Source organism: Crocodylus porosus, unplaced genomic scaffold, assembly GCF_001723895.1.
Source record: "Crocodylus porosus isolate Cpor-Errol unplaced genomic scaffold, CroPor_comp1, whole genome shotgun sequence".
Lineage (NCBI taxonomy): Eukaryota > Metazoa > Chordata > Crocodylia > Crocodylidae > Crocodylus > Crocodylus porosus.
Window position 1 is genome coordinate 45089585 of NW_017728918.1, and position 14612 is coordinate 45104196.

Below are 14612 nucleotides of genomic sequence, written 5' to 3' on the forward strand. Positions count from 1 at the left end.
GAATCACCAAATCTTTTCCGACTCGATTCAGCCAAATCAGTTCAGAAAAGTGATTTCAATCTCCAAATCAAATTGGCCAAATCCAAATCAGCCACATCTGAATTGAATAAGCTGACTATTCACCCAGGCCTAGTGTTCATCCCTGTTTGTTAAATTGGTTTTACTATGACTTCACTGCTGCGGGGCACACACACAATATACTTGTGCTCTGAGATCGAGCAGAAAAATTGTTTTTAGATGCCTGGCTGGTGTGTCTTTTCTTGCTGGCATTCTCAGGTTTGTATTCAACACCAGGTTTAAAGGGCTTTTATTTTAGTCTCCAGAGGACTGGAATCATTGCAAACGGAAGTTGAATACAGAGACTATCTAATGAAACTAAGGTTATGGATAGGCATTCATATCTAGCACTGCACATTTCTGGGACATTTCTGGAAACTTGGAAGCACTAGAAATCTTAGTGAGGGAGGAATGTAGAGGCATCCCAGCCTGCACCCATGCATTTCCCCCTGTTCCCCACATTCCCAGATGGGGTGACTGGTAAAGGTTGCTCCACTCAGCAGAGACCTCTGCTCCCCCCATATTTCCCAGACCTGTCTGACATTTTTCTACTGTTTTTACCACTGCCTTCTCCCTAACAGGGGTCACCCTGGCCTGGGGAACTTGGGTGGGGGGTATTTCCCTAAGAGTTGGGGAGGAGCAGAAATGTACAGGTATTCACTCCTGAGCAAGAAACTTAGATACAGGCAATATTTTCCTTGTTGAGGAAGGAAGATCTTTATCCCGGATCTAGCCTGTTTCCTTCAGGAGAAACTGCACAAATGCCTCTGTGCTACCCATTTCTACTGTAGTTTCTTATTGGAAAGTGCAATAGGATCCTACTTAACAGAACTATTGAGCTTTTTAATTTTACGTACTATTCAAACCAGGCTTGGGTAGTGATTTATACGGTGTATAAAATAATGCTGCCTACTGTTTAATCAGTACAAAATGTACTACATTCAGTATTTAAAGTAGCTTTCTTAAAGTTACTAAAACAACCACAGAATGTTCACTGCTGCAGCAATTTGAAACAAGCTAGGGATGTTAGTAAAAAAAAACCAAAACACCAGGCAAAGTATACAATGTTATAGCTTCCTTTTCACCATTACAATTCTAGTCAGCCTACCTCTAACTATAAACTTAGTTTCTTCAGAGAGGGGCCTGGGATTGAAATACATAATTACAGGGGAATGGAATTAGCTGCATTTACCTGCATGCCTAGAATATCACTGTCAGAATCAGTGGAGGATTTGTAGGAAATATGCAATTGTGGTTTTTATATGTAATTTATGCAAGGAAAATATTCAGCCTAAAGATCAGAGATTGTTCTTTTGGAGGCAATCCAGTGAATGTGTCTGAGTGTGTTTCCTTAAAAAGAAAAAACAAAAAAAGACTATTATACCACCTAATTCAAAGCCATTTTATAAAAAAAAAAATGCATCTTTCATTGGCAGACATTATGCAAGGAAAAAAAATGTTCTTTAGACCCAGTCTTGGTTGTTTAACAATTAAAAGCACTTTCAAGCATGGCAATCAGTTGCGATTTTTCAACCAAAGGCAATGACTTTGACAAAATCAGATGCGGTGTAAGCAGACACATTGACATTGACTTTGACACACAGAGTTTACACTTGAATTAGAACATGCATAGAAGATTTTTAAATATCAATATAGTTCTCCTTTTTTAAATTCTAAGAGCATTTAGATCCTTAATTAAGAATGATTTCTTAAGAAGAGTCATGTTTGAAGCAATCAAACAGGATTTTCTGGTATAAAGTAACTATGACTTGCTTTTTTTTTTTTTCCACTAGTAATGATTTTAACTGTCCAGTATGACTTATATTATTATCATTGTTCCCCTGCCTAATTCCTTGTTGGGTTATAAAGTGCTCTTGTAGGTGAGTTGTTCTAGGGATCAGTCAAACAGTAAATGAGGGAATTTTACAATGCCCAAAAGAGACAGGTAAAAGAGCAATTATAAGGAAAGTACCACTGCTTCTAACAACTTGCAGGTGCTTTTCAATATATATACAGCAAGCTTTTTAAAGGCTGTGTTTTGGAGACTACAGCCCCCAACAGCAATGGAAAAATATGTTTGGTATCTCTGATGCTTGGCTCATGGGATAATTCGTGCTACATTTCTCAGTACTGAGTGGGACACAGAAGAATGGCTATGATTTTGGTTTTTTTTAAATCATACATATACATTATACGTAAATCTCAGCCACCATGACTTAAATGTATTAATAATAGTTCTATTTATTGCATTTTTTTTCTTTCTGTTCCTTTTTCTGGAATTTTCTGAGTTTTCATATTTATTTTTACCCTAAAAGCAGAGCTTTGCCACAGATTATCAGATAAATTCTCAAAAACCATGTAATTCTCTCTCATAGACAGACTACAGTAGATGATTCAAAAAGACCATCACTTTGTGTATCAATTTAGTAGTAATTCATCCTTACTAAGGATGAAATTACCATATTTTCTTGCATACAATATGAATCTTTTCCCCAAAAAAACAGCTGCAAGAAATTGAAGCACACCTATGAGAGAAATACAGCAAGAGCAAATTCAGCCACTTACTGGGTGAAACCAAAAGTAAAACCTGCAGTGATCCACAGGAACAGAACAACAAGCCGGCAATGAGCTGCTGCTACTCAGTTACTTACCACAAGGAATGATCATTTTTACCCTCATCCTGCCTTTCAAAAATAAGATATGTACTATATTGTTATACATGAAAAAAATTAGTAATCCCTGTGCAGAATGCTAGCACAATGTTTTACACTGTTTAAGACCCATTTAAGCTGCTATTTTGAGGTTTTGAATAGGATTTCATAAGTCTTAAAATACTAGTTCTCCACAAATAGCTGGTATTAACCAAAAGTTGAATTCTGTTTACAACAGGACATTCAGACGGCATTAATTATTTAATTCCTGATGCACTAGAAGTGTAAACAACCATAGCATTTTCTAACAGTATGTATATTTACATACAAGTGTGCTCTCTCCAGAAATAAGAAAAGCCTGTTCAAAAATGGAATTCAAACAAATTCTTCATACTTCTTGATGTCAAAGAAATAATTCTGAACACAATGAATTGAAGTCACTGAAACCAACAACCACTACAAGCATCTTCATATATATTAACACTCAGCTATACACATTTTTAAAGACATTTCAGATGACTAAGAGTTCAGGTTGCAGAAGGCACACAGTCAAGGATAAAATATGGAAACAGGGCTCCTTGCAGGCTGAATCTGGACCAGGGGCTATTTGCAGGCTGGATTCAGAAAGATCAATGGTGATGAGTACAATGGCAATAGCAACAATAGCCAATGCATGCCCCCCACTGCCAGCACAAGTCACCAGTGGGGCTCCATGCCCCAGGTTTAAGCAGCAGACACCAAATGGTTAGCCCTTCTCACAACAAAACTCTGTAGACCAGATACAGCTTACACATGGTACATTTGATACCCATAGCTTACTCTTTTGATTTGACTGATGCTGACTCTCCAGACTTCCATGAAGCTTAAAAACATCTTTTGCTAAAATTCCAGCTGGGTAGGTATTCTGGGGTTACTGATTTACTCTACAGGAAAATGTGATAGATGTAAACAAACAAACACATAGCAACAGGATATGCACAAAGTTTCTGAAGACACCATTAGTCCTCCCTTAATGATACAATAATTATACATATGTTAAAAAAACATACTAAATTGTGCGTACATTTCCCTATATCAGTTTTCTCGTCATTCTGGGGGATTCCTAGGCTGGGACCTTACAGACTTGTCCAGGATTTTTCTAGGTCAAACCTCTGTATTTTCAACCCACCCTGCCTTGTGTGAATTAGGTAGTTCACTACACTGGGCCTTCTAATCTGAAAGCCTATTCATCACTTCTCATCTCTTGACACCACTTCTCATTTTCTGTCTCTTGTCCCAACCTTTTATGTGATGACTTGTGATACTTTATATATATTCCCTTACTAGCACATTTTGTTTTTTATTGTGTCTTTCTAAACTGGAGCACCCTGTAAAAAGGTAAGTGAAAACTGGTTCTTCTGTGCAGAAGCTCTTTTTTATGCCAGCCGTTTTCATCTCAATAGCTGCTCATTAAGAGTTAATGACAGACTATTACCCCTGATATGACAGAGACAAGAGGCCTTGTCATTGCTAAAGAGACATTCTCAATACAGCAATTTTCATAGTAACCTCGGCATAACTTCATAATATCACCCAGAATTCATAAGCCAGACAAAGGTTTCCCAATTCCCAACAAGGGTTTTCTTTTCTTTGAAGGGTAAGAAATAGAAAACATATTTCAGTTAGAGCATTTAAATGCTGTCAGTATTTATGAAAGCAATCGAATTCACCGTATTTAGAATAAGAAGTGTTGCAATTATCTGCATACCAGGTGCATTGCTGTTTTGAAAACCGGGTGTTTGAACCACAGTATTAAAAGCATTGAAAAAGTATCTGTGCTAAGTTACCTGATTACCCCTTAACATATTAAAGGTGCATACTGTCCAGTATATACTTATTCCAGAAGAACAAGTACATTAGTCCGAGCCAACAATTGTATTTTGTTTTCTCACTTCAGACAATTTCATTTTTTTGAATGAGATTTCTCCAGTTTTGTATCAAAAGGCATGGCTGAACCAATTAGCAACCAAATGGAGACTGCTGAATAATCACTGCATTATTCTATAGATCAAATAATCTAAGCATACAGAAAAAAAATATTCACAGCATCTGACCTTTATTATGTGCAAAATTAAATATGTGTTTATTCATGGATTACAGGTGTATCTATTACAGCATTGCTTCATCTTACTTACCCCCAGCACTGGGCATCCTGGAAGAATCTTGATGGCTACCAGATTTGTTGCGATTCTGATTTTTCTTTTTATTGTTGGCTGCTCGGACAGATCGAAAAAGCACTTCACTCGCCTTGAAGAATGCAACCATGAATGGCTGCTTTGATTGAGGCCCATGTCTTCCTATCAGACCAGCTGATTTAACATTGATACTCCGACCTATGAAGTAATGCAAACATTGTATTATACCATAAATTAAATACATGAGGTGAATGAAGGCACTAATGAAGTCAATGGGAGTTTTGCCACTGCCTTTCTAATATTATAACTCCATAACCCTGGAGTTACAATATTAGAAATCCTAACCTAGTTTTGTTCCTGTAACTTAAAAGGCAGATAATTCCAGATTCATTTACAAAGCCTTCAACAACTTTACAAGCTGTCTTCCACAGCATGAAAACTCTATCTTCATATGCTACAGCCTTATACAAATTACTGATAGAACAGGCTAGTGTTATGTATGTATTTATAGCAAAGAAATTAAATCAATCTCACTAAGCTCTGTACACTATGGAAAATATAACACAATGTAGTCATCTTATTCTGTATCACAAGAATGTTAAATCTGAAACCCTATATCCCCAAAAGCAAATCAAGAGCAATGAGAAGTGTAGGCAATAAATAAATTTATGCTTTAAATAATAAATAATGTAAAACATTACTCAAAGCTCATGTGAAGTTGCTTCTACAGGTATGGGGGCACTCAGTCTTTCAAACAAAATATATAATAGAGTTTGAAATATGTACATTATTGACTCTGGTTCTGTTCCTAAGGGATGTACATATTTCTTTAAAGTATTTGTTCAGTCAGGACTGCATATAACCTCACTATATTATAGCATCTGACCCTCCTAGAAGAAAAGAATGTAAAACAAGTCACTGAAACTGAATCAGTGACATTTTAACAAATAAACCCTTACTCTTAACAGAATTTATTTTGGCAGCATAAACACTTCTGTGTGTACATGTATTATGCAGAGCCCTTCAACCGTCAGAAAATGAGACAGTGTCATGTGAAGCTATGCAGCTGTGCAAGAGTGAAGGGACACAGAGGTCCTCTAAATGGGAAGGTATTGGTGATGAAATGGTGTAGGTTGTAATCTGGGCAGCATAAGGGTGCTTACTTATTGTTCTAATACACACTGGGAAAATGTGTGAACAAGGACAACAAAGGAGCATCTGCCTCCTCAAATGCAGAATGCCACTAAATTTGATCTTAGGAGAAAAGAACTTACAAATAATCATAGGAGTAAACCCTTAAACAAATAAGCATATAGGTTTTCCTTTTAAATGCAAACTTACAGTGGCTGCATGCCAGAGTCTATATTTCTTAGAAAAACTCTATCACTGGCATAAATGAAAGAGGCAGTTTGATTTGTGGTTAAAGCAGTTTCCATTCTACTTCCACTGTAACAAATGTATTAATTCAGCTCAGACTTCCTCCTTCTGGCAGCCCTTTTGCAGTAAAAGAGAAATTAGAAGTTCCAGCCAAATACCATACCTTGAACTGACCCACTTCAATACATAAACACTTTTACAACATGTTTATTCAGGTGTAGCACTTTAAATTGGTTTAAGATGTTTCCAGTGACAGAGAGCCTAGCAGAGGCAAAAAGAAGAGCTGAGAAAGTTAGCAGTTATGGAGCAGAGTAATTGGCAACATATTATGAACAATTTTCATAATTACTTTTTTGACTGCAAGGGAAAAATATATTTGTTGAAGCTTCTGATTTCATTTTTAAATGGCTTGTTAATCTTGTGTTTATCTAATGCTTTTCATATATTTATTTTAATTACTATTAAATAATACAGTAAAATTAATTTCCCAATGTTTAAATCCTCTCTAGAAAGTCAGATACAAAACAGTGTAAAGACTATTCTCTTCTGTATTCACTGTACCATGCCACTTACCAAAGTCTCAAGTTTCCCTTAGCTTTCTAAAGGGGTAAGTGGCTTAAATGTATAGATAATGAAAATTCTGTAAGTCATTGGAATATATATATATTCCATATCTATCTATCTATCTATCTATCTATCTATCTATTTATCCTGAAAGTCATTATATTAGACTAGATAGATAGATAGATAGATAGATAGATAGATAGAGGAAATATAATGACTTTCAGGATTCTCATTTTATCTGTAAAAGATTAATACCTTACTGGCAGATCTTTTAAGAATCTTGCTAGATTTATGTACTGAGGGCTATAAAGATGTGCATAGGTTCTCTGAATTTTAAATCTAGGTTTTCTGAATTTACAAAGGTGGATATTGTGTGAGCTGCAAAATACCCTTCAAACCAATGTGAACTCCCTTTAAAATAACTTTTAATATTATTAAGTTTCCTTTTGGTTTCCTTTAAACTTCAGCAATGAGATGACTATTAAGATTCCACAAGTTAAGGTTTACTTAGTTATTCAAAGTATAGCGATATACCATAAAAAATTAAACCCATAAACCACACTCTCTTCAGATACAGAAGCAGTTTCTGTAGCTTTATACTTTCTGTTTACTTGGTCTTTTAACCAGCCAAACTATATTTTTTTAGAAAAAAAATTCTGCTCTCACGTAGGATAAGGGCCCAATTCTGTCTCAACTGAAGTGAGCAGTAAATCTCCCATTGACTTACTCTCTAGCAGTTACAAATTTTATACATAAACTGCTATAAGGAATCAGAAACCAATCTAAATCCATAACAGAACAGAAGTTTGGGGCACATAGCCTGGTTTAAAAATGTCAGAATCTCTTCTAAGACAGGCCTGGACTGATATGGTATCAGACATAATCAGTTTAGGTTAGACCAATCTATTGAATTTCTGTACCAGATTCCCTCCCGACTCCACTTAGGTCATTGTCCGCCAGCATCTCAGGCTGTTTTGTAGAATAACCCAATGGAAAATGGCTCACGGTCTACCGCTCCAACCCAGCATCTAGCTGGCCCTTCCCCACGGCTCCCAAAAAGCCAGGACTGCGCAGCCACTCTGCCTAGCCACAGCTCCTGGCTCCAGGTTCTTGGCTCCCAGCTACCTACTCCTGGCTCCAGCCAAGATTCAGCTGGGAGCAGGAAGGGGAATGGGGGAGATCACAGAGGCTTCTTCCATGTTCCTGTCCCTGCATTGTTCTCACAGAAGCAGGACCACACAGAATCCCTGCGCAGCCCTAGCTCCCAGCTCCCGGCTCTGCCTGTTTGGGCTGCCAGCTTACTGGCTGCCGTACTAAATTACCTTTCATAGATGCACAGATTCATAGATGAAGGGTCAGAAAGGACCTTGTAGATCATCAAGTCCTACCCCCTGACCTGGGCAGAAGAGAAAACCGGGTTCAAATGACCCCAGTCAGGTAGATGTCAAGCCTCCTCTTAAAGACCCCCAGGGTAGGAGCCATCACCACTTCCCTTGGAAGTTGGTTCCAGATCCTAGCCACCCTGACTGCGAAGTAGGGCCTTCGGATGTCTAATCTAAACCTAATAACTTGTGGCTGTTATTCCTTGTTACCCTGGGGAGTGCTAGGGGGAACAAAGTCTCTCCAAAACCCTGCTGATCCGTCCTAGTGAGTTTATAGATGGCCACCAGGTCCCCCCTCAGCCTTCTTTTGTGAGGGCTGAACAGGTTCAGGTCCCGTAGCCTCTCTTCATAGGGTCTGCCCTGCTGCCCCCCAGATCATGCAGGTGGCCCTCCTCTGGACCCTCTCAAAGCTGTCCATATCCCTCCTGAAGTGCAGTGCCCAGCACTGAACACAGTACTCCAACTGCGGCCTGACCAATCTCACACAGAGGGGGACGATCACCTCCTTGGCCCTGCTTGAGATGCATCTGTGGATGCATGACAAGGTACGGTTAGCCCTACTGACCATGACCTCACATTGTCGGCCCACGTTCATCTTGGAGTCAACCATGACTCCAAGATCTCTTTCTGTCACTGTGTTGCCACATTGTTAGGTCCCTTCCAGCCCCACTTTCTAGGATTTTCTAGGGTCCACAGAAAGCATCCATTAGCCTTTAGGAGCCTATTATGAATACTGGTTTACAAAAATGCTAAAGCTTTATTATAATTTTCAGAAAATGATAATATCTAAATGTTCATAGAACGTATATAGAAAATGCCAGATTTTCATTTTCACATGTTCTTTTTTTTACTACAGAAAAATAATACAGCAATTATTTTGTTGCAAAGAGCTCAGAAATTGTATGGCAGGCCAGCATATTTTTAACACTAGGAATTAGTATTGGAAATCTCTGAGTTTATCCTGTGAATCGTTTGTACATCTAAAAGTTTTAACATTGCCTTGAAATGATTTCAAAGCACTACAGGGTGCTGCTGTACCTTGGTTGACTGTAGGCTCTAAGTTATGTGTCATTCTGTCTTGATTTTAGGTATAAAAAGGACTGGAAAAATCTGAGTTGGCATTTACAGAGATTCCGCAAGACTGTACAAGAAGAAGGATCCCCTTTAGACCAAGGACCAGTAGTGTGTCCCTGAACCTATGAACTCTTCAAAGCCTGTGGATTCTCTATGGGTCTTAATTGCCTTCAGCTCACAGCCTCTGCAAAATCCTTTTTATCACAAAGTCTTAAAGGGCTGGTGACTATTGTGCCACTCCTCGCAGCCAAAGTGTATGTTTTTCATCTATTTTTAACACAACTTCCTTTTGACTTCAGTGAGAGGACTGCAATTTCAGATTCTTTTAATACACAATGTTCTATGTTGTGGTATAAAAACTACTGCATCACTCATCCTGACTTGGTTATTTTCATTAGCTCTTTCAGGTTCATAAGCCAGCACAGTTTGCAGAACAGCCGAGTATATTTGTCCAGAAACTATTAAGCTGGGTTCTGTTGTTCTTCAGAGGTGTGCATCAGAGCAGAATGTGGTCATATATAGTTCCATTTCTATCATGCCTTTTAATCCTGAAGGATTTTAAAGCACATTTCTTCTGTATTAGAAGTACACACAAAATCAATAAAATGCCATAATCAGTGAAGTTAGAAGACAGTGGGCAGACAGACATGCTGGGCATATCTACAGAAGATACTACTGCATGATGGATACTACGCATTTATTTAGTACTTGAATAGTCAAGTACTAAATAAATGCATATGTATAGTAACCAGAGTTACTGCATAGTAGTGCCAGCAAATGTCTTTTTAGTGACACTACTGCACAGTAGCCTAATAAGACAGTGAAGTACCATATTAGCACTGTTGGTGCTGTGATGCGCTACTGAGCACTATTATTCGGCCACTTCACAGCTCATGTCTCATGTAGACATGTCCAGCAAGCCCAGCAAGCAGACAATCCAGCTCACAGAACTAGGGCACTGGGAAAAATCCTACTCCTAAATTTAAAAAAAAAAATAAGGATTTACACTTCATGTTAAAGATCCAGAGAATCCCTAAAGTCTACTCACTCCTAACATGTCAATCAATTATGATAATTCATTATCTATTTCCTACTTTGAAAGGTAAATTTGGAGGCAAAGGTTTACTTAAAACATTATGTTCACAATCTGTTGAACTCCTTACTCTTTATTCATACAATTTGGAGTATTTGGCAGGGTTTATTTGTTTGGCTTGTCATTTAAACTTATTTTTAGCTTTTATTCCATTTGATAGGAAAGAGCTCTTAGCAGTCTGCATAAAGGGTAGTGTTTAAGTGTAGGCTTGACTGATTGAATTGAATGATTACTAGCTTTCATTTTTCATCTAGTCCCACTATAATTAGGAATAACTCCTTTTAAAAATGCTTAGGAAACACAGAAATGCAGGAGAGGTGCTGTATCTGCACTACTACAAATATAACTCCTCTCTTTATCCACAGAACTGGTATAATGCATAAGAACATAAAAAGGGACCACCTCAAACATTGAATCTAAACTTCTGAAAGTCACACAGCTACATCATACAATGCCTTTCACAAACTTATCAACCTCCATCTTAAAAGCAGTTAGTCATAGTTCGTTTTTATTTATTTATTTTGCCCCCAGGTACTCCAGCTGGAAATGTGGCAGCACTTCAAGCTTCTCCACCACAATGTTCCTCACAACCCTGACCTGGAGAAATGGCCTAATTTTTCATGCTTTTCAAGCTTTTCTGCTAAGCTTGCCAGTGTAGATGCCAACTCAGGTAGAAAATTTTGTGATTCTTCTCTCTCAGTGTTATACCTAAGACTTTTTAGTCATGTAAGACATCAAACAGGCAGTTTAGCAAGAATTTTCAACCTCTATCCATCTTGGCTAGATTTATACTGGCAACCTATGACAATGAATGATTCTGAAGTCCATTATTTTGTCCTGAGTCACCCAACTGCAGCAAACCATCTGTCTTGTTTTAAGAAACAAGCATTTATTTACTTTTAAAAGTACTCAACAAGCCACAAAACACATTATACAGCTTAACAAGAGCATTGGGGTCAGGGTTGCAAAATATATTTTGTTACATATTCAGCTTAAATTGGGAAGAAAAACACCAGTGAAGGTATAAAGTACCATCTTTTCTTGCATACAGCATAGGGTTACCATACGTCTGGGTTTTCCTGGACATGTCCTCTTTTTTGGCCCCCTGTCCTCGTGTCCAGGTGGGTTTTTTAAATGGGAGCAAATGTGTGGATTTTTGCTCTTCCTCTGCTTTCCTGGGCACTAGCAGCTTGGGACTGCTTGGGGCTGGGAGCAGCGGCAAGATGATTGGCTTTTGGGGGTCACGTGCTCTGCATGCAGGCTCTGGCAAACTCCCAGGAGAGAGAGAGAGAGAGAGAGAGAGAGAGAGAGTGTGCAGTGTGTATGTGCATGTGCATGTGCATGTGCGGGAGCTACGTGGACAGCATGGCTGTGGGTCGGGAGTGAGGGGTACCAGCAGGGCTGGCAGGGGCAGGGGCTTATGAGTGAGGGGCAGAGGCAGAGCACAGGCATATCGCTGCCCTCCCCACAATCATATACCCCGCCGGCTTCTCCATCCCCTTCTCCCAGCTCCTTCCCCCCACAGGCCTCTTTATTTATACTGGAAATATGGTAACCTTACAACATACATATTCCCCTCTTTCTACCTTAACTGGATGTGTGTATATGAATCAGGGAAGCTGATTTTCTGAGCAGTATAGAAGCACCCTGATTTGATTGTTTCCTGCTCCACGGTGCTATTTATGCACCTGAGGGAATCAGTTGACTTAAGGGCTCATTGCTCTTCACTCTAGAGAAGTTAATCATTGTCTCTTTTTTTTAATGGTCTTGACATTCCACTAATCAAGGTAAATTTTGCTGTCTGCTAGGCCTCTGTCCTCTGTTTGCCCTGAAGACTCTTTAACTGTTTTCAGAATCATAGATCCACCCGTGGAGATCAGTCTTTAGCAGCAGCTAGAGTATTCATCATAGTTAAGCAAGAAAGGGAGGGTGATCCAGCTGAAGATTAGGTCTGTCCCTGCTTTACATAGCTCTGGAAGAATCTGCCTTTCATTCTGCCTTTCAACAATAAGATGTGCGTTCTATTCTGTGGTATATCATATGTAAGAAAGTAAGGTAGTTTTCGGTTTCCTAAGAAAATAATTTTTATGACACATCTACACTTTATTTCCTACAGGAGTAATATATAGAAGGAGGAACTGGAACTGTTGTGAAAGACAAATGCAAATACAAGGCCAGGATTGTCAGCTTATTGAAGCAAAAAATCTATTGAACCAAAACACCCAAAAGATGTTTTGCAAAATCAAACCTGTACAGTTTATGCTTATAAGGCACCTTATGGTTGAGTAATTACATCAACCTTAATGGAATTTCATAAAAGCAGTCTATACATTTTGGATCAAAATTTGTGATGAACATCAAATGAAGATTGAACCAAAAAAAGCTGAACAGCATAATTATCTTTTTCTCCAGTTCATGAAGCACAAAAAATATTTTAGCACAATAAATTTCCTGTATTGCATGGGCTTTTACACATACTGCTCCAAATAATTTGAATATTTTCACATTACGGCAAACATGCAACTATACACATATGAAGCGTATGTTGCAATTATCTTAAGTGTTTGATTTAACCCCTGCTGGCAAGGAACTGTAACCACTCCTAAAATAGTGGGTGATCTTGAACTATCTCTGTTCTGCACTGTCTACCTCAACAGTATCATTCCAAGAGGAAGCGTTTGCCATAATTGTTAATATCCTTCCTTCTGTAGTAAAATAAGATCAGTAAAATTAACCTAGTTCCTTGTGGTTTATCTATGCGTGTTGAAATTGGGATTGGAAAATCTCTTTAAGGAAAGCACCTTGTATGACTGATGCACAATGATGCCATGATCCACTGGATTCTACTATCGTGTATTATTTAAAAGAAATGTATTTTGTAGTTGTATAAGCATATAATTACATTGTGTTTAACATTTTCGTTATGATTAATGTATTTAAACTGTGAATGCTATGTGGAGAGCCTTACAGCTTTTTGAAATAATTACTCAAAAGATGATAAAACAGGGAGATTCTTTGATTAAGAGTGTTAAAAAAAGGAACTACATCTTCTAAAATAAGGTAACATCCTGGCTTTGTACTTGGAATCTGGAACCTACTTGTGGAATGATGTGTGCCTGATTCTGCACTCATGCGATTACTTCAGTGCAAACACATTATGAATTCATTCCAATATCCCCTCATATAAAGGCCAAAATTCCAAAATGTCCATGGAGCAGAATCCAAACTCAGACACCACGTTCCATATATACTGCATAGGCTGGGCACTTCACAATGGAATTCACAATAGGTAGCATGCTGAGCAAGCTAACTATGGAAATACAAAGGAGAGAATGCATCTGAAATCTCACCACTCTCCAACTTGCAATGATTCTCAGTCTATTAAGAATCTGAGGTTAATTTACACCTCACCCCTGCTTTGTCTCAGGGAACTCAAATATACATGTTTCATTCACAGTAGATTCCCCTAATCACCCAGGAATGGAGTAGACTGGATTGATGGGACTTTCCATACATGCTATGGATATTAGCCAAGATTAGCCATACAGCCAAGATTCATTGAGGTAGAAACAAAGAAAAATAAGCATAATGTTCTAGCTCAGGGATTACACAGCTCATTTTGTTGGGTGGCATTCAATAGTCTGTTCTCTGACTTGTTTAGGCATCTCACCATGGACAGCCAATGGATAACAGGAATAAACAGCCCTTGGAGCAGGAATCATAGTGTCCCCCTCTCATACTAAGGAGGGAAGTGGATCCAGGCCTCACACGTCTTGGGAAAATTCTCTAATCACTAAGTTAATATATCTTTTAGCCTATAATATATATATTGCATTTAATTTGCGTATAACAGCACCACAACCACTTCCTCTCTTGTTGATTTGGAATACAGTGACCATGGTTACCATATTTTCGGGATTCACTTAATATTGTCAATGTATATGCTAGGAATGCTCAGACTATACTTACTGGAGTGGGTCCTGAAAAGTTACTTAGATAGAGGCATCTAAATTGAGGATTCCAAATAGGCTTAGGCATGAGATAGATGCAGAGATGTTCAGTCTTGCTAACAGGGTGACAATTCTGGACATGTGCAAAAGAACTCACAGCCATGAAACAGCTTTATCCAACAAAATGTTATCACTGCCCAAAAATGTTGCCAACCCCAGGTACAGACATTGTTCTAAGTGACTGAAGACATGGACCAAGTGTTTTTATTGAGCATGTGTTTGGTGCCATT

The 14612-nt window shown here is 38.4% G+C and overlaps 1 protein-coding gene across 2 annotated transcripts in view; it reads right to left on the reverse strand.

Moving 5' to 3' along the window:
• BMP5 (bone morphogenetic protein 5) overlaps positions 1 to 14612 on the reverse strand; it is a 79518-nt gene that overhangs the window by 14920 nt on the left and 49986 nt on the right. The window contains exon 4 of one of the 2 annotated variants that reach the window (XM_019537553.1): positions 4883 to 5080. The exons of the other annotated variant lie outside the window; for it this stretch is intronic. Within the exon in view, the coding sequence (XP_019393098.1) occupies positions 4883 to 5080 (198 nt within the window). The remainder of the gene's footprint in view (positions 1 to 4882; positions 5081 to 14612) is intronic. 2 annotated transcript variants of the gene reach the window in all.